This window comes from Hyla sarda, chromosome 5 (genome assembly GCF_029499605.1).
Source record: "Hyla sarda isolate aHylSar1 chromosome 5, aHylSar1.hap1, whole genome shotgun sequence".
Classification (NCBI taxonomy): Eukaryota; Metazoa; Chordata; class Amphibia; order Anura; family Hylidae; genus Hyla; species Hyla sarda.
In genome coordinates, this window is record NC_079193.1 from 301584267 (window position 1) to 301604757 (window position 20491).

Consider the following 20491-nt stretch of genomic DNA (forward strand, 5'->3'; position numbering starts at 1 on the left):
ATATCAAAATATAAAATATTGCACAAAAAATATGAGGGTCCCAAATAGAGCTGACGCGTTTCCGATCTATTGATCCTTGCTCATAGGCTATGAGTAAGGATCAATAGATTGGAAACGCGTCAGCTCTATTTGAGACCCTCATCTTTTTTGTGCAATAATTTAAATGTTGATATGTCCGTTGTTTGTCTGCCACCGCGAAGGTTTTTTAAAGAAGATACCTGAATAAAGATTTATAATTTTTTTGCTTCTACTTGCTGGCTTTTCTACAGTTTTTCTAATTTACAAATCTGTTTAACTTTCTGGCACCAGTTGATATAAAACGTTTTCCACTGGAGTACCCCTTTAACACTTCTTTTTATTGAACAAAATTAGACAGAATAACTAATTAAAATGCTCTAGAATTCTGTCTCAAACTGTGACAACCAACTGGCAATGCCACATTTATTGTTTGTTTTAGACACTTTGCGCCTCACTAGACAGTTATAAAAAGTAACTAGAAAAGGAATAAAAATACTTAATGGTGTGTGAAATGTTTTTGCAGCAAAATATTAATGCAAATGAAAGAAACCAAGAGAAGGTGTAAGGAAGTCAAAAGTGTGTAATACATTTTGTGTATCTTCTGCCTGTCTCATCTACATTTATGCTGTCTACATTTAACACAGTCCGTCCCAAAGTTTCCCCAACAAGGGCTTATAGTGTTTTGCGTCTTCCAACAGATGAAAAATAATATTCTCAACACAGTTTTTCAATACAAAACATAAATTATGGAACGTGGATCTGCTGCAGATCAGTTGCAGGGAATCCACAGCAGATCCACTTTGTGTGAACATACCCCTATACAATCAGATACAAAAAATGAGAAAAACATTGGCGCTGTTGGACAAGAGTGACCGTGTATAGCTGCTCAGGTACTAAAAAATGGGTTGCCGTCACACCATTAATAGATAAGACTTCTATAGATAAAATGATTTAGTACCAGCGCTCCATTTGTTCCGAAACAGTCATGAATTGAGCATTAAAGGGGTACTCCGGCCCTAAGACATCTTATCCCCTATCCAAAGAATAGGGGATAAAATGTCTAACCGCGGGGGTCCCGCCGATGGAGACCCTCGCAATCTTAAATTCGGCACTCTGCACCTCTTTGAGTTGCACGCCGCGCTTCCAGCTCACAAGCTTCCAGGTGCAGACCACGAGGCCGGAGTATCGTGACGTCACGATTCCGCCCACTTGTGGCATCAGACCCCGCCCCCGCTATGCAAGTCTATGGGAGGGGGCGTGATGGCCGTCACGCCCCCTCCCATAGACTTGCATAGCGGGGGCGGAGCATGACGTCACACGGGGGCAGAGTTGTGAAATCACCATACTCCAGCCCTGTGGTCGACACCTGGCAGTTTGTGAGCTGCCAGCGTGGCGTGCAACTCAAAGAGGTGAGTGCCGCATGCAAGATTGCGGGGGTCCCCAGTGGCGGGACTCCCGCGTTCAGACATTTTATCTCCTATCCAAAGGATAAGATGTCTTAGGGCCGGAGTACCCCTTTAAGGACAGGCAAATAAGTGTTTCTATGTATCTATAGATATGGATACCTAGAAACACTGATTTCCCTGTCATTAATGCTAAATTCATGACTGTTTTGGAACAAATGGAGCACTGATATTAAATAATTTAATCTATACCCCTATACAATGTTTGGAGTAAAATTTGCAGAACCCATGAAGCTTCTACCTATTTACAGCTCTATAGAGCGCAAATTACTGTCTGCCAAAGCATAACTCACTCAAATTTGTGACACACTCATCCCGTCAAAGAAGTGTGCCGGAGTGATGTACAAAGCCTTAAAGAGACAATGCAGGAAACTGCCCTGGGGTGTTTACTATTCACGTTGGCAACAAACCCTTGTATGAATGGAATTCTTGGCAAGACAGATGGGAGTAAATAATGTTACAATGTGGAATAAGGAATGAGATGAGATCACAGCTCCAGCCTGGCCATCCTTTGTAAACCTGGACAATGATCAGGGGTGCCGAATTCTGCAACCTATTTATGAGAGGCTCAGATCAGTTCTATCAAGCTGCTGGACACACCATACTACCTCAGTCAAAATGAGCACAATATGCAGCCGCAAGGACGACACTTTACAGACCTTTAACACGTCTTTCTCAACCAAAGGTAAGGGACCGAATAGGTTTTCTGTACCGGCCAGACATGTCATTGTAGATAATAGGCTTCACTTTGATTGTTTTCTCTTTTTAATACGTAGTTATCTTAAATAGTGTACGGTTTCTTATGTGTTATTTTTCTAAGTTGAATATTTGGTGTAATAGTGTTGACTAGACTATGACCTGCGTTTGTATAATTTTACTAAATGTGATGCTGACATTGTGCCGACAAGTTATGAGAAGAAAAGCCGACGGACGACAAAATATATATGTATATTTATAGTGTGCACATAAAGGAGTGTGAAAAATTGCCTTCGTAACACAAAATTTCGTTTCATGTAGTAACCTCTTGTGGCCTGCAAGTGACACTAGAAAGAGAGAGTCTGCAAATGCTAAATTAAAAATTATATTGTTTTGGTTTGAATCCTATATAAATAAATAAAAATATCTTACATTATATATATACATCCTGTATGAAAAGTGCCTGCTGATCCTTCAAACCCCCCGCCCACAAGTAGATTATATAGCGTCTGCGCTGACATCACATCCAGGGGTCATGTGACATGGTCAGGTGAGGTGACCACTTGGTTCAGTGCTCTTGCATTGTACGCTTTAAACAAAACTTTAACAGGGTTGTCTGTCTGGGGCCACAAGAGGTGGTCGGAAACAGCAATATTGGAGAAGTTACGCAATTTACGTAACTCCTATTGACTTTAATGGGGGTTGGGTAAACATTGTAGCGCCGTGAGCTACGCTATTTACATAGCTGCGGAAGTTACAGAAACAGCTTAGCTCAATGAGCTACGCCATTTGTCCAATTACCATTATAGTCAATAGGAGTTATGCAAATTGCACCGAAAAACTTAAATGGCGAGACGGGACAACCCCTTTTGAGGAATTTTTCCTTGAGAAATGATGTTGCTCCTATTTTAGTATTAAATGTTCTGTTCTGTTATATAACATGGCCGATAATTTACATTATCATTCATAAACAATGAAAAGTTTGTTCTCAAGTGCTAAACAATGATCAGTATGTCTATGTGTTCTAGAGAGAGAGAATTTGATCTTCTATCCCATCTATGTGGATACAGTTACAGGGAAGCACTATACATATTGACAACACAGAATTTTAGGTTATAAAATTAGATTGGAAATAGAAAAATGTGTATACTGTAAATGTATGTATACAGTAAAATCATATGAAGCTGTTTCATCACTGTATAGAACCAGTCTCAGATTCTAGATACATGATTTTCTAGTGTAACAATCTGCAGAGATATGGCTTTAAATATTAACCTTTCTCATATACTTCATAAGAAAATTTTATTTCATTTTAAAGGGTTACTCCACTGGACAACATTTCTTTTTTAATCAACTGGTGCCAGAAAGTTAAACAGATTTGTAAATGACATCGATTTAAAAATCTTAACCCTCCCAGTACTTATCAGCTGCTGTATACTACAAATTAAGTTTTGAACTTCCTTTCTGTCTGACCACAAGAGCTCTCTGCTGACACCTCTGTCCATTTTAGGAACTGTCCAGAGTAGGCGTTAATCCACAGAGCAAGCCTATCCTGCTCTAGACAGTTCCTGACATGGGCAGGGGCGTCAGCAGAGAACACTTGTGGTCAGACAGAAAGGAAGTTCAAAAAAGAGAAGCACTTCCTCTGTAGTATTCAGCAGCTGATACATACTAGAAGGGTTAAGATTTTTAAATAGAAGTAATTTACAAATCTGTTTAACTTCTGGCATCAGTTGATTAAAAAAAAATGTTTTCCAGTGGAGTACCCCTTTAATAGAAATCATGGCTTTATCCACGCTGAAGCACAGACATGGGCAAAGTCCAGTTAGTGAGGATGGGCTAGCACTCCTCTGTGCTCTCTCCTGTCTGATAGGACTCCTCTGTGCTCTCTCCTGTCTGATAGTACTCCTCAGTGCTCTCTCCTGATAGGACTCCTCTGTGCTATCTCCTGTCTGATAGCACTCCTCTGTGCTCTCTCCTGTCTGATAGTACTTCTCTGTGCTCTCTGCTGTCTGATGACACTCCTCTGTGCTCTCTCCTGTCTGACAGGACTCCTCTGTGCTCTATCCTGTCTGATAGTACTCCTCTGTGCTCTCTCCTGTCTGATAGGACTCCTCTGTGCTCTCTCCTGTCTGATAGGACTCCTCTGTGCTCTCTCCTGTCTAATAGCACTCCTCTGTGCTCTCTGCTGTCTGATAGCATTCCTCTGTGCTCTCTCCTGTCTGATAGCACTCCTGTGTTCTCTCCTGTCTGATAGTACTACTCTGTGCTCTCTCCTGTCTGACTGCATTCCTATGTACTCTCTCCTGTCTGATAGGACTCCTCTGTGCTCTCTCCTGTCCGATAGTACTCCTCTGTGCTCTCTCCGGTCTGATAGTACTCCTCTATGCTCTCTCCTGTCTGATAGCAATCCTCTGTGCTCTCTCCTGTCTGATAGCACTCCTCTGTGCTCTCTCCTGTCTGATAGCACTCCTCTGTGCTCTCTCCTGTCTGATAGCACTCCTCCGTGCTCTCTCCTGTCCGATAGTACTCCTCTGTGCTCTCTCCGGTCTGATAGTACTCCTCTATGCTCTCTCCTGTCTGATAGCAATCCTCTGTGCTCTCTCCTGTCTGACAGCACTCCTCTGTGCTCTCTCCTGTCTGATAGCACTCCTCTGTGCTCTCTCCTGTCTGATAGCACTCCTTTGTGCTCTCCTGTCTGATAGCACTCCTCTGTGCTCTCTCCTGTCTGACTGCATTCCTATGTACTCTCTCCTGTCTGATAGGACTCCTACGTGCTCTCTCCTGTCCGATAGTACTCCTCTGTGCTCTCTCCGGTCCGATAGTACTCCTCTGTGCTCTCTCCTGTCTGATAGCAGTCCTCTGTGCTCTCTCCTGTCTGATAGCACTCCTCTGTGCTCTCTCCTGTCTGATAGCACTCCTCTGTGCTTTCTCCTGTCAGATAGCACTCCTCTGTGCTTTCTCCTGTCTGATAGTACTCCTCTGTGCTCTCTCCTGTCTGACAGCACTCCTCTGTGCTCTCTCCTGTCTGATAGTACTCCTCTGTGCTCTCTCCTGTCTGATAGCACTCCTCTGTGTTGTCTCCTGTCTGATAGCACTACTTTGTATTCTCTTCTGTCTGATAGCACTCCTCTGTGCTCTCTCCCTGTCTGATAGGACTCCTCTGTGCTCTCTCCTGTCTGATAGCACTCCTCTGTGCTCTCTCCTGTCTGATAGCACTCCTCTGTGCTCTCTCCTGTCTGATAGTACTCATCTGTGCTCTCTCCTGTCTGATAGGACTCCTCTGTGCTCTCTAATGACTGATAGGACTCCTCTGTGCTCTCTCCTGTCTGATAGTACTCATCTGTGCTCTCTCCTGTCTGATAGGACTCCTCTGCGCTCTCTAATGTCTGATAGGACTCCTCTGTGCTCTCTCCTGTCTGACAGCACTCCTCTGTGCTCTCTCCTGTCTGATAGGACTCCTCTGTGCTCTCTTCTGCCTGATAGGACTCCTGTGCCCTCTCCTGTCTGATAGCACTCCTCTGTGCTCTCTCCTGTCTGATAGCACTCCTCTGTGCTCTCTACTGTCTGATAGTACTCCTCTGTGCTCTCTCCTGTCTGACAGCACTCCTCTATGCTCTCTTCTGTCTGATAGAACTCCTCTGTGCTCTCTCCTGTCTGATAGTACTCATCTGTGCTCTCTCATGTCTGATAGGACTCCTCTGTGATCTCTCCTGTCTGATAGTACTCATCTGTGCTCTCTCCTGTCTGATAGGACTCCTCTGTGCTCTCTCCTGTCTGACAGCACTCCTCTATGCTCTCTCCTGTCTGATAGAACTCCACTGTGCTCTTTCCTGTCTGGTAGTACTCCTCTGTGCTCTCTCCTGTCTGGTAGCACTCCTCTGTGTTTTCTCCTGTCTGATAGCATTCCTCTGTGCTCTCTCCTGTCTGATAGGATTCCTTTGTGTTCTCTCCTGTCTGATAGTACTCTTCTGTGCTCTCCCCTGTCTGACAGCACTCCTCTGTGCTCTCTCCTGTCTGATAGCACTCCTCTGTGCTCTCTCCTGTCTGATAGCACTCCTCTGTGCTCTCTCCTGTCTGATAGTACTCCTCTGTGCTCTCTCCTGTCTGATAGTACTCCTCTGTGCTCTCTCCTGTCTGACAGCACTTCTCTGTGCTCTCTCCTGTCTGATAGCCCTCCTCTGTGCTCTCTCCTGTCTGATAGCACTCATCTGTGCTCTCTCCTGTCTGACAGCACTCCTCTGTGCTCTCTCCTGTCTGATAGCACTCCTCTGTGCTCTCTCCTGTCTGATAGCACTCCTCTGTGATCTCTCCTGTCTGATAGCACTCCTCTGTGCTCTCTCCTGTCTGATAGTACTCCTCTGTGCTCTCTCCTGTCTGACAGCACTTCTCTGTGCTCTCTCCTGTCTGATAGTCCTCCTCTGTGCTCTCTCCTGTCTGATAGCACTCTTCTGTGCTCTCTCCTGTCTGATAGCACTCCTCTGTGATCTCTCCTATCTGATAGCACTCCTCTGTGCAGACTCATGGACTTTGTCTGTGCCTGTGTTTCAGCTTGGACAAAGCCATGATTTTATAAGCCATGATTTCTATAAGGGTGCGTTCACACTGAGTAATTCAAGAGGAATTTACTAACGTAATTCCTCTTGAATTATCCGCTCGAAATAAATGCACATCTTCTCTGCCCATTGGCTTTAATGTTTTTTCTGCTGTCCTATTCACACATCGGAAATTCTGCTAGCGGAATTCCGACGCTGAATTCCTTTCCGCTTGAAGAAAGAACATGTTCATTTTTCAAGCGGAATCCGCAAGCAGAAATCTATAGAAGTCAATGGTAAAACAAAATTCACTTCTTTCTCCCCCCTTTCCGCGCGCAATTCCATGCACATTCCACGCGAATTTCGTGCGAAAAGAAAATTATTATTTCCGCCTGTAAATTTTTCGGCGTGAATTCCTCTTGATTTGCTCAGTGTGAACCCACCCTAAAAAGGAAATAGAATTTTCTTATGAAGTATATTAGAAGGTTAATGTTTTGTCAAGATGTTCAACATATAAAATGTTTTTGAATCTGACAGTTTTATCTGACAGCATTATTGACTAATACAGTGTTTCCCATCCAGGGTGCCTCTAGCTGTTGCAAAACTACAACTCCCAGCATGCCCGGACAGCCTTTCGTCCGGACATGCAAGGAGTTGCAGCTTTGCAACAGCTGGAGGCACCCTGATTGGGAAACACTGGACTAATAACTAATAGCAAGGGATCAAATGTATTTTGTTTGAGAAACCTCCTGGTAATGTTCCTCAGATAGGGTGTCGTCAGAAGTAGTGTTCTCCAAATGATTTTCTTTAATCTGGCTTATTGCAGTTGTTCTTGATCAAATAATGCCAGGTCCAGAGGCAGTGGATCATTTTGCATGAAACTCATGGCAAATCGGCAATAAACCCATGGCATTTGTGGATTTAGCAACAGATTTTTCCATAGATTGAACCTTATACATTTTGAAAATCTGCTGTGAAAATCCACAAGAATGAGAATCCACAAGAATGATTTGAAAATCCGCAGCACACACTCATTTTTCTATTCCTTGGAAAAGGTCTTAGTTTGTAGGGCCAAAACTTTTACATCTCTCTATGCACAAAATATTGGCATAAATAAATATCTGCAATGTCAGTTCTGACGCTGTGACTTATGCTAAATTATTGGAGTACTTGAAATAAGGTTACGTTGGTAAGAAACCACACACTTGCCTTACTTGTGTCTATGACTAAAATACAGCTAGTCTAAATAAATTCTTCACACTGTGGATTATGGGTATTCCAAGGGATAGACTAAGAACCTAAAGTCTATCATCCAGCTATATAGAAAAAGTGATTTTTTTAAATAATAATAATAATAATATAGTATGCTATGTTGTTATCATTGCACCCAGGATAGGATCTAGATTGAATGGTGCCCTGCTCAGTACCTTGTATTGATGCATCCCCATTGTTGTGTTTTCTATCTTTTTTTAGACAATACAGTCCCCAAATAACACTACTTAATCAATAAACTAGGGAACATAGTTTCATCATGAGCAGCTGCATTTCCATATGTTTGATACAAACTCTGGATGTAAAGGCCAGTGGATCCCCAGTTTAGGTGATGGGCCTTGTTTCACTCCTCTAAGGCCAACTTTGACTGCACATAAGCCATATCATTTGTAAGGTTAAAGGGGTACTCCGGTGGAAAACTTTTTTTTAAATGAACTGGTGCCAGAAAGTTTACCAGATTTGTAAATTACTTCTATTAAAAAATCTTAATCCTTCCAGTACTTTTTAGCAGCTGTATGCTACAGAGGAAATTCTTTTCATTTTGAATTTCTTTTTTGTCTTGTCCACAGTGCTCTCTGCTGACACCTCTGTCCGTGTCAGGAACTGTCCAGAGCAGCATAGGTTTGCTATGGGGATTGTCTCCTGCTCTGGACAGTTCCTGATACAGGCATCGGGTGTCAGCAGAGAGCACTGTGGACAACACAAAAAAGAAATTAAAAAAGAGAAGAATTTCCTATGTAGCATACAGCTGCTAATAAGTACTGGAAGGATTAAGAGTTTTTTAATAGAAGTAATTTTCAAATCTGTTTAACTTTTTGGCACCAGGTGATTAAAAAAAAATGTTTTCCACCGGAGTACCCCTTTAACGAGGGATTTATCAAATTTATGCACCAAATTTATTACAGTAGATCAGGCTGTTTGATAAGTCTGATGCATCTGTAGACTGTCTAGTTTAAAGGGGCACTCAAGAGTAAAAATTTCAAATACACTGGTACCAGAAAGTTAGACAGATTTGAAAAAAAATTCTATTTAACCCCTTAAGGACCAGGGTTTTTTTCCGTTTTTGTACTTTCGTTTTTTCCTCCTCACCTTTTAAAAATCATAACCCTTTCAATTTTGCACCTAAAAATCCATATTATGGCTTATTTTTTGCACCACCAATTCTACTTTGCAGTGACATTAGTCATTTTACCCCAAAATCCACGGCGAAACGGAAAAAAAAAATCATTGTGCGACGAAATTGAAGAAAAAACACCACTTTGTAACTTTTGGGGGCTACCGTTTCTACGCAGTACATTTTTCGGTAAAAATGATACCTTATCTTTATTCTGTAGGTCCATACGGTTAAAATTATACCCTACTTATATAGGTTTGATTTTGTTGTACTTCTGTAAAAAATCATAACTACATGCAGGAAAATGTATACGTTTAAAATTGTCATATTCTGACCCCTATAACTTTTTTATTTTTCCGCATTTGGGGTGGTATGAGGGCTAATTTTTTGCTCCGTGATCTGAAGTTTTTATCGGTACCATCTTTGTATTGATCTGACTTTTTGATCGCTTTTTATTAATTTTTTCATGATATAAAAAGCGACCAAAAATACGTTATTTTGGACTTTGGAATTTTTTTGCGCGTACGCCATTGACCGTGCGGTTTAATTAATTATATATTTTTATAGTTCGGACATTTACTCACGCGGCGATACCACATATGTTTATATTTTTATATTATATTTTTATTTACATGGTTTTTTTTTTATGGGAAAAGGGCGGTGATTTGAACTTTTGTTAAGGAAAGGGTTAAATCACATTCATGAACTTTTTTTTTAACCCTTTTTTTTTGCAGTGTTATAGCCCCCATAGGGACCTATAACACTGCACACACTGATTGCCAGCACTGTTCACTGCAAAGCCATAGCTTTGCAATGATCAGCGTTATCAGCGGTCGATTGCTCAAGCCTGAATCTCAGGCTTGGAGCAATCAATCGCCGAGGGGACACGCCGGAGGCATGTAAGAGGACCTCCGCTCGTGTCCCAGCTTATTGGGACACCACATTTTAACTGCGGTGGTCCCGATCAGCCCCGCTGAGCAGCCGGGCAGCTTTCACTTTCGGTTTAGATGCGGCGTTAAACTTTGAACGCTGCATCTAAAGGGTTAATAGCGCGCGGCACCGCGATCGCTGCCGCGCGCTATTAGCCCCGGGTCCCGCCATCAGATACATGCGGGAACCGACCCGATCTGATGCGGGGTCACCGCGTGACCCCGCGTTATATCGCGGGAGCCGGCCAAGGACTTAAATATACGTCCTTGGTGGTTAAGGGGGTTAAAAAATCTTAATCCTTCCAGTACTTATCAGCTGCTGTATGCTCCACAGGAAGTTGTGTAGTTCTTTCCTGTCTGACTACAGTGCTCTCTGCTGCCACCTCTATCCATGTCAGGAACTGTCCAGAGTAGGAGCAAATCCCAATAGCAAACCTGTCCTGCTACGAACAGTTCCTGACAGGGACAGAGGTGGCAACAGAGAGCACAGGTTGTCAAAACCTTATTTATAGAAAGAAAAATCAATTTCTACAAAAATTATTTACCGTAAGTGCTTCATATTTGTAGAGCTTATTTGTTATTTTATTTGCTATACATATAAATATATATATACTTCATTTTTATTTCATATTTTTCATTCATTTATTATTTCTTCGTTTCAGTCTACAGCATCCCCAGAAGAAGATTGTCTAGTAGTCAGAGGATACCATCAAATATTGTAAGAGCAAATGATTGTTACACTAATAGAACTTTCCATGTTAGTAACGTATGTACTGTCATACATCTGATAGTACACTGGGTACAATATCTGTAACAAGCTCACTATAGAATTGTACATATGTGCAAAGTGGCCTGGGGGCAACTTCCTCCACTGCACCCTCAAAAGTTAGGCCCCAGTCAACCTGACAATTCAAAGACATTAAAAAGCTAAGTTCTGAGCTTTCTAAAACCTCATAGTGTCACATAGGATAATGCCAGAGGGCTGTGGCACAACTGAGCATACCATCTCCTTCCTTAAAGGGGTACTCCAGTGGAAAACATTATTTTTTTTTAAATCAATTGGTGCCAGAAAGTTAAACAGATATGGAAATTACTTCTATTTAAAAATCTTAATCCTTCCAGGACTTATCAGCTGCTGTATGTTCCACAGGAAGTTCTTTTTTTTTTAATTTCCTTTCTGTCTGACCACAGTGCTCTCTGCTGACACCTTTGTCCATTTTAGGAACTGTCCAGAGCAGGATAGGATTGCTATGGGGATTTGCTCCTACTCTGGACAGTTCCTAAAATGGACAGAGGTGGCAGCAGAGAGCGCTGTTGTCAGACAGAAAGAAAATTAAAAAAGAAAAGAACTTCCTCTAGAACATAAAGCAGCTGATAAGTACTGGAAGGATTGAGATTTTTAAATAGAAGTCATTTATAAATCTGTTTAACTTTCCAGCACCAGTTGATTTAAGAAAATGTTTTTCCAGTGGAGAACCCCTTTAACCATGTGAGTGCTAGTGGGGGGGGGTCAGATATTGGAGACTTTGATTCCATACTATTATAAAGTGAGCGTGGCTATTTGTAAACCATAGTTGTCACATCAATTATTTGTCATCCCATGCTGCCATTATTATTAGTAACTGATGTGAGCAGAGCTTGATTTTAAGCTACTCATAAACAATTTGGACAAGTGCCTACGTTTTGCATTGCAATGACCATTCATTATCCCTTATTTCGTTCTGCAGGTAATCGATCCACACTGGACAAAGAGGTACTTGCCCCAGGAAACTGATCTTCTACATGTCCTATGCAAAACTGAAGACGTTTGGAGACTTCCTCCACCAGAACCATTTCGGCATCGCCGCTCTACTAAACATAGTAAGCCAGACCTAAAGATTACTATAGTCCAAATTCACTCACTGGGCCAGATCAACTATTGCGCAAGAATTGTGCCAAAACTGTTCTACAGGACATTTATTATGTGTTTTGGACACTTTTAGCAAATATGTCCCAAGGTTTCTCAAAACTGTCCAATTCTTATACAGTGGAGACTTCATGCAGAAGATTTATTAAAGGCACATTGCACATTTTAGGCACATTGAGGCCAACCCCCTCTTTATGACACAATCATGCCCATTGAACTGACCCCTTTTGTCAGATGTTGTGGAAAAGTGTCTAAAAAGTGTTTAAATGTGATGCAAGTATTGTAGGTTGGCAGAAGGAAACTCTGTGTCCGTGCCCATTACGTGTCCTGCCATTGTCAGCCAGCCACCAACACCTTTGTTTGCAGTTGTGTCATGAACAAGAAACCGGGACTACTACGGACTGGACCCATATGTTCTTTAGTGATGGATCCAGTTTCTATTTGGGATCCAGTAATAGTCCGGTTTGAGTATGGAGACCTCATGGTGAGCTCTTCTGTCCGGCCTTTCCTGTGGAATGACACACTTTCCCAACTGCTGGTGTCGTGATCTGGAGAACCATCACATACAGAAGTCGTAACATGGAGAAACGAAGAAAGAATAGTAACGCACTCACCTGGGATTTGCTTGCTGGAAAACTGTTATTCCTTCATGGATGTCAGGAACAAGGGGTCAGGCAGGGAAGAAAAAACAGGAGCTCAGCCGGGCTTGCGGCGCGACGGTTCCGTTTGGCAGGTTGCCCGCTTGGTCACGCCCTTGTCAAGGTATAATAAGATAGAAATGCGTATAGCATTTATACCTTGACAAAGGACTTAATGAAACGCGTCGGTGTTTTTTTTATCCATCTTTCTGTTACATGCTTTTTATCTCTTATATTATTATTTATCTCTTATACTTTTAACACTCTGGATGTGCTGGATATTTTTCTCATGGGACTTCTCCTAGAGGTGGATCTTTCCTATCTGTGGGCAAACGTTTTGCAGGATGCCATACAGAACCTGTGTGCCTTCATGTTCAGCCATAACTCATCTGGTATCCAGGCTAGAGGTGGCCTACCAGGGTACTAGAGCCTCCTTTTTAATGTACAGATTGCCCCAATCGGCTTATCATTCCGCTCTAATATTGTAGTCACTTTCACATATCATTATTACATTGATAAATATAGGGGGAGATTTATCAAAACCTGTGCAAAGGAAAAGTTGCCAGTTGCCCATAGCAACCAATCAGATCGCTTCTTTCATTTTGCAGAGGCCTTGTTAAAAATGAAAGAAGCGATCTGATTGGTTGCTATGGGCAACTGGGCAACTTTTCCTCTTGGCAGGTTTTGATAAATGTCCCCCATAATGTTTAATTTGTTTCCAACAACTCCTTCTTGGTGCGTTATGTTATTGTCAATGAGGGAGATTTATCAAAACCTGTGCAGAGGAAGAGTGGTGCAGTTGCCCATAGCAACCAATCAGATTGCTTCTTTCATTTTCCACAGGCCTCTTTAGAGGCCTGCGGAAAATGAAAGAAGCGATCTGATTGGTTGCTATGGGCAACTGCACCACTCTTCCTCTGCACAGGTTTTGATAAATCTCCCCCAATCAGTGTATATTACAGTGTAAGCACGTGATGGTTCAGATTAAACATGTTTCAAGATGAAATTGGTTGCGATATTCAGAAAAAGCATTTTAAAGGGGTACTCCGCTGCTCAGCTTTTGGAGCAAACTGTTCAGAACACTGGAGCCGACGCCGGGAGCTCGTAATGTCATAGCCCCGCCCCCTCATGATGTAACATCCCGCCCCCTCAATCCAAGTCTATGGGAGGGGGCGTGATGGCTGTCACGCCCCCCTCCCATAGACTTGCATTGAGGAGGCAGGGCGTGACATCATGAGGGGGCGGGGCTATGACGTAACGAGCTCCAGGTGCCAGCTCCAGCGTTCGGAACAGTTTGTTCCAAACGCTGAGCAGCGGAGTACCCCTTTAATAAAAAGGGGATGTCATGTGAAAGGAAACTGGACTAGGCTTATATTAGATAACAGTTAATGAAATAAATAATAGTGACATGCTGGGCTGCAGCTCTATGTTGACACTATATGGGGAGATTTATCAAAACTTGTGCAAAGGAAAAGTGGTGTAGTTGCCCATAGCAACCAATCCGATCGCTTCTTGCATCTTTCAAGAAAATTTTTTAAATAAAAGAAGTAATCTGATTTGTTGCTACGGGCAACTGCACCACTTTTACTCTACACAGGTTTTGATAAATCTCCCCCTATGACTCCACAAATAATACGCAAAAATGAAAATAAAAAGTATTAATTCACTTATATTTTGCAGGTGTATGTATGGAAATCAAGACACCAAAACTTGCCAAGGCTAAGCAGAATGTGCCATTACAAAATGTAAGACTGCACTGAATTTCTATATAGTAAACATATTTTAGGCTCCTTTCACACTATATGTTGCTCCATTTTAAAGACCCGTTACAAGGGCCCATTAAGAAAACCCTTAAAAACAGGCGTTAAAAAATCCCATTTTTTGATTATCCCTTATAACCTGTTATAGCCCGTTATGAATAACGGACATTATTTTTGACGGGAGAAAAATTAGTGCATGTAACGTTTTTCTCCTGCCACAAATAACGTCCTTTATTCATAACGGGTGATAACGGATAATCAAAAAATCCCATAGACTTGAATGGGATTTTTTAATGGCCGCTTTTAAGGGTTTTCTTAACGGTACATTGTAACAGGTCTTTAACCACTTAAGGACATAGGGCGTATGGGTACGGCCTGATGTTCTGGTAGTTGAGGACACAGGGCATACCAGTACGCCCTTGGAAATTCCGGTTCCCGCTGTGCGCCGGGCATGCCTTTGGCTGTCTGGGCATGCTGAGAGTTGTAGTTTTTCAAAATCTGAATGGCCACAGTTTGATGACTACTGTGCAGTGGTCTCCAAACTGTGCCCTTCTACATGTTGCAAAACTACAACTCTCAGCATGCCCAGACAGTTCAGGAATGCTGGGAGTTGTAGTTCTGTAACATCTGGCCCTTTCGATGTTGCATAACTACAACTCCCAATATGCCCTTCAGCTGTCTGGGCATGCTGGGAATTGTAGAGGCACACTGGTTAGGAAACATTATCTGTTTCCAAACTCAGTGTTTCCCAGCCCGTGTGCCTCCAGCTTTTGCAAAACTATAACTCCAAGCATGCAATCGCATACCAAACTCTGTGTTTTGCAACCAGTGTGCCTCCAGCTGTTGCATAACTACAACCCCCAGCATGCACGGAAAACCAAAGGGCATACTGGGAGTTGTAGTTTTGCAACAGCTGGAGGTTATACAGGGTACATTCACATGGGCGGGGGTTTACAGCAAGTTTCTCGCTGCAAATTTGAGATGCAGCAAATTTTCACTGCAGCTCAAACTCCCAATAAACTCAAAACTCAAAATAAACCTCTGCCCATGTGAAGGTACCCTAAAAACACTACACTACACTACACCTACACAATTTAAAAAGTAAAACACTACACTACACTATAACACAAAATAAAAAGTAAAACACTAGATATATATTTGCACAGCCCACTGTTCCAAAGATCTGTCAAACACCACTGAGGTGTAAATGGTCACTGTACCCCTTATTAAATTCTGTGAGGGGTGTAGTTTCCAAAATGGGGTCACATGTGGGGGGGGGGGGTTCACTGTTCTGGTAGCATGGGGGCTTTGTAAAAGCACATGGCCCCCAACTTCCATTCCAAACAAATTCTCTCTTCAAAAGTCCAATGGCGCTCCTTCTCTTCTGAGCATTGTAGTTCGCCCGCAGAGCACTTTACATCCACATATGGGGTATTTCCATACTCTGAAGAAAAGGGGTTAAACATTTTGGGTGGAATTTTCTCCTATTACCCCTAGTGAAAATGAAAAATTTGGGGTAACACCAGCATTTTAGTGAAAAAAATCAAATTTTTCATTTTCACGTGCAACTTTAGCGGAAATTTGTCAAACACCTGTTGGGTGTAAAGGTTCACTGTACCCCTTGTTACGTTCCTTGAGGGGTGTTGTTTCCCAAATAGTATGCCATGTGGGGCTTTTTTTTGCTGTTCTGGCACCGTAGGAACTTCCTAAATGCGACATGCCTCCCAAAAACCACTTCAGCAAAATTTGCTTTCAAAAAGCCAAATGTAACTTCTTCTCTTCTGAGCATTGTAGTTCGCCAGCAGAGCACTTGATTGTCCACACATGGGGTATTTTCATACTCAGAAGAAATGTGGTTACAAATTTTGGGGGGCTTCTTTTGGGAAAATCCAGCATTTTTGTGAAAAAAAAAATCATTTACACATCCAACGTTAACGAAAAGTCATCAAACTACTCTGGGGTGTTAAGCCTCACTGTACCCCTTGTTACATTCCTTGACGGGTGTAGTTCCCAAAATAGTATGCCATGTGTTTTGTTTTTTTTGTTTTTTTGCTCTTCTGGCACCATAGGGGCTTCCTAAATGCGACATGCCCCCCAAAAACCATTTCAGCAAAATTTGCTTTCAAAAAGCCAAATGTGGCTCCTTCTCTTCTGGGCATTGTAGTTCACCCACAGAACACTTTACATCCACACATGAGGTGTTTCCATACTCAGAAGCAATTGGGTTACAACTTTTTGGGGGCATTTTCTCCTATTACCTCTTGTAAAATGGTAAATTTGGGGAAAAAACTGCATTTAAGTGAAAAAAAAAATGTATTTACACATCCGACTTTACCGAAAAGTTGTTAAACACCTGTGGGGTGTTAAGGCTCACTGTACACCCCTCATGGCACGTAACAAGGTGTAGTTTCCAAAATAGGATGCCATGTGTTTTTTTTTTTTTTTTTTGCTGTTATGACATCATAACAGCTTCCTAAATGTGACATGCCCCCCAAAAACTATTTCAGCAAAATTGACTCTCCAAAATCCCATTGTCGCTCCTTCCCTTCTGAGCCCTCTAGTGCACCCACAGAGCACTTTACGTTCACATATAAGGTATTTCCTTACTCGAGAGAAATTGGGTTACATATTTTGGGGGGATTTTTCTCCTTTTACCCCTTGTAAAAATTCAAAAACTGGGTCTACAAGAACATGTTAGTGTAAAAAATTGAGATTTTTAATTTTCGCCTTCACTTTGCTTCTATTCCTGTGAAACACCTAAAGGGTTAACAAACTTTTTTAATGTAATTTTGAATACTTTGAGGGGTGCAGTTTCTATATTGGGGTCCTTTATGGGGTATTTCTAATATGAAGGCCCCTCAAATCCACTTCAAAACTGAACTGGTCCCTGAAAAATTCTGATTTAGAAAATGTTGTGAAAAATTGGAAAATTGCTGCTGAACTTTGAAGCACTCTGATGTCTTCCAAAAGTAAAAAAAAAATGTAAACTTTATGATGCAGATATAAAGTAGACCTATTGTATATGTGAATCAATATATCATTTATTTGTATGTCTATTTTCCTCACAAGCTTCAAAGTTAGAAAAATGCTAAATTTAAAAAAAGTATCGACGTTAAAGTAGAATATGTCATGAAAAAACTATCTCGGAATCAAATTCATAAGTGATAGCATCCCAGAGTTATTAATGCTTAAATTGACAGTGGTCAGATGTGCAAAAAATGCTCTGGTCCTTAAAGGGATACTCAGGTGGAAAACTTTTTTTTTTTTTTTTTTTTTAAATCAACTGGTGCCAGAAAGTTAAACAGGTTGGTAAATTACTTCGGTTAAAAAATCTTAATCCTTCCAGTACTTATTAGCTGCTGAATACTACAGAAGAAATTATTTTATTTTTGGAACACAATGCTCTCTGCTGACATCACAAGTACAGTGCTCTCTGCTGACATCTCTGTCCATTTTAAAAACTGTGCAGAGTAGGAGAAAATCCCCATAGCAAACATATGCTGCTCTGGACAGTTCCTAAAATGGACAGAGGTGTCGGCAGAGAGCACTGTGCTCGTGATGTCAGCAGAGAGCACTGTGTTCCAAAAAGAAAAGAATTTCCTCTGTAGTATTCAGCAGCTAATCATTTTTTAATAGAAGTAATTTACAAATCTGTTTAGCTTTCTGGCACCAGTTGATTTAAAAAAAATAAAAAATAAAAAAAGAAAGTTTTCCACTGGAGTACCCCTTTAAGGTGAAAATGGGCTTGGTCCTTAAGGGGTTAAAATGGAGCAACATATAGTGTGAAAGGAGGCTTATTAGTATTACAGTATATTTGTTCTGTAACTGGAGCACTCTCTCTTTCTCAACAAAAAGAATAGAAATGAATGAATGGGTAACATATCAACATTCTATATGAACCCGTTTGGTCATACAATGTCTTTTCATGCAAGAACATACTTGGTACAGTGACACACATATACATGTCCATTAACAACAAACTTTGCAATGGGATTCTTCCAAGTCATGCCATGCGAACTCACCCACCTGCTGCCCCTAATGATGCCCCCAGCCAATAAATGACAATGGATGATTAGTTCTCAGCTGCGTGCCATGGTTAAACATGCCATAAACCGCATGCAACTCATAATACCCGTCATTGTCTTTCATGAGAAATTGTTCTGCAGAATATTAATATAAACAGATGACACAAAATGTAAAATATCTTTGTGAATTGTTTTGTTTTTGTCTGTTGTGTTATTCCTGCACATAAAACAGATTTTCATATTGGTGTTAATCTACATAAACATTTATTTTATTATATTTTAAACAATTGTTTCCTAATATTATTATATATTTTGATCTAATTTCCCACAGTGGAGATGGTACGAGGCGCATTGTTTTGGTGCTAAATGCTACAGAGGATGATTGATAGAAATGACAAGTCACTTTTGTTTTAATCTTGTCTTTTAGAAACCTCTTCCGTCACCAGTCCTCAGTGTGCCCAAACAGATTGCCAGCACTTTGCCAACCCCGACCGTCACTCCTGTCACAGTAGGGTAAGTCCCCTCCCCAGCTAACTCTAACTAAGCAGCTGCTGCTTGTGTGACAATAGCTGCGCTGTGTAATTGAAGTAGGTCAGGTCCCTAATGTCCCCTGGACTTAAGAGAATAACAGGTGGCTTGGGTGAGGGGTCAACTATTTACCATAAAACACAGGCAACTACAAATGATCTAATTAGAAACTTCAGTCGGCGGAATCATAATCATATATTGCCTGCTGATTGCAAGCGCCAGAACATTTCAATGACAATGAACGCCGGAGAAAAAGTACAGCGCCCGTGTCCTAAAAATAGAATCCACACCACAAACCATTGTACTAGATGAGTCCAGGTCGCCTCTATATTCATGACTTGTCCCATTCAAAATTGAACATTCTAATAAGAAGTCTTAAATATGCGAGACGTACATTGTTTTAAAATAACTTTATCGACTCTCCATATAATAACTGCACTTTTTAGGTGCACAAATAAGGACACTTAAAGTAATTATTCTTAGCAGGTGCACATTTGCCTATATTACAGTTCTACCCGTTCATCTTGGCATGCGTTTGGGCACAGCCTAATATACAAAGCCTTTAATTATACAGTCGATGGGGATATGTTAACTCCATTAGATGATTGTACCCTTTTAGAGGAGATTTACAAAGGTTCTAAATAAGATACACATTGAGAGATGAAGGGCACAGGAAGTCACTTCCACGACGCCTGCAAAGTAAGAACACTTCACGCAGTATGTACTCTATAGTACAGATGCTATTTGTCCAACTGCATCTTCAATCTACGTCTTATGTATAAAAAAGAAATTGCTTCTTATTGTTCTGTTGCAGGTGCAATGACCCGAGGCTCGTTGACTTAGAAGAGGACATTATCTACGAAAATGAGGCCTCTTTGCCTCTAACAGCTCCCTGCGCACCAAAAAAATCACCAAGCTTACTCCAGAAAATGGGTCTAAAATTCAGGAAGTCTGTGGAGTATATTGGTGCGTCAAACTGTGCCTTTGAGGAGGACTGAAGAAAGCAATGATGTAACATGGGTAGCACGGTTCTCATGACTGCGCTCGTGTTTACCAAGCCAAAAAGGACCCGTTTGCTTTACTATTTATTTTTTAACAAATGCACTTGACTAATGTTTGACTAAAAACATATGTACCCAGCAAGATTGAGAAATATGACATAAGAATGGATTTTTTGCAAGGGAAGAAAGTAACTTGTGGGTTTCACATCATTTAAAGGGGTACTCCACTGGAAAACATTTTTTTTTTAATCCACTGGTCCCAAAAAGTTAAACAGATTTGTAAATTACTTCAAATCAACTTATCAGCTGCTGTTATGATCCACAGGAAGTTATTTTCTTTTAGAATTTCCTTTCTGTCTGACCACAGTGCTCTCCGCTGACACCTCTGTCCATTTTAGGAACTGTCCAGAGCCGGTTTTCTATGGGGATTTGCTCCTACTCTGGACAGTTCCTAAAATGGACAGAGGTGTTAGCAGAGAGCACTGTGGTCAGGCAGGAAGGAAATTCAAAAAAGAAAAGAACTTCCTGTGGATCATAACAGCAGCTGAGAAAGTACTGGAAGGATTAAGATTTTGTAATAGAAGTAATTTACAAATCTGTTTAACT

General features: G+C 41.3%; 1 protein-coding gene across 1 annotated transcript; it reads left to right on the forward strand.

The window, feature by feature from the left end:
• Window positions 1-1884: 1884 nt before the first annotated feature.
• Window positions 1885-20137, forward strand: LOC130274128 (vexin-like). Its single transcript, XM_056522056.1, has 6 exons — window positions 1885-2166; window positions 10690-10745; window positions 11755-11887; window positions 14252-14316; window positions 18784-18869; window positions 19699-20137. Exons 1-6 carry the CDS (start codon window positions 2100-2102, stop codon window positions 19880-19882), a joined length of 591 nt encoding a protein of 196 aa, XP_056378031.1. The 5' UTR covers window positions 1885-2099; the 3' UTR covers window positions 19883-20137.
• The last annotated feature ends 354 nt before the right edge of the window (window positions 20138-20491 follow it).

Bases quoted from the DNA above. Each gene is read 5' to 3' on its own strand.
- LOC130274128 (XM_056522056.1), top strand. From the start codon at position 2,100: ATGAGCACAATATGCAGCCGCAAGGACGACACTTTACAGACCTTTAAC. The intron at 2,167-10,689 runs GTAAGGGACCGA...TCTTCGTTTCAG, and splicing joins CACGTCTTTCTCAACCAAAG to TCTACAGCATCCCCAGAAGA. The intron at 18,870-19,698 runs GTAAGTCCCCTC...GTTCTGTTGCAG, and splicing joins GTCACTCCTGTCACAGTAGG to GTGCAATGACCCGAGGCTCG.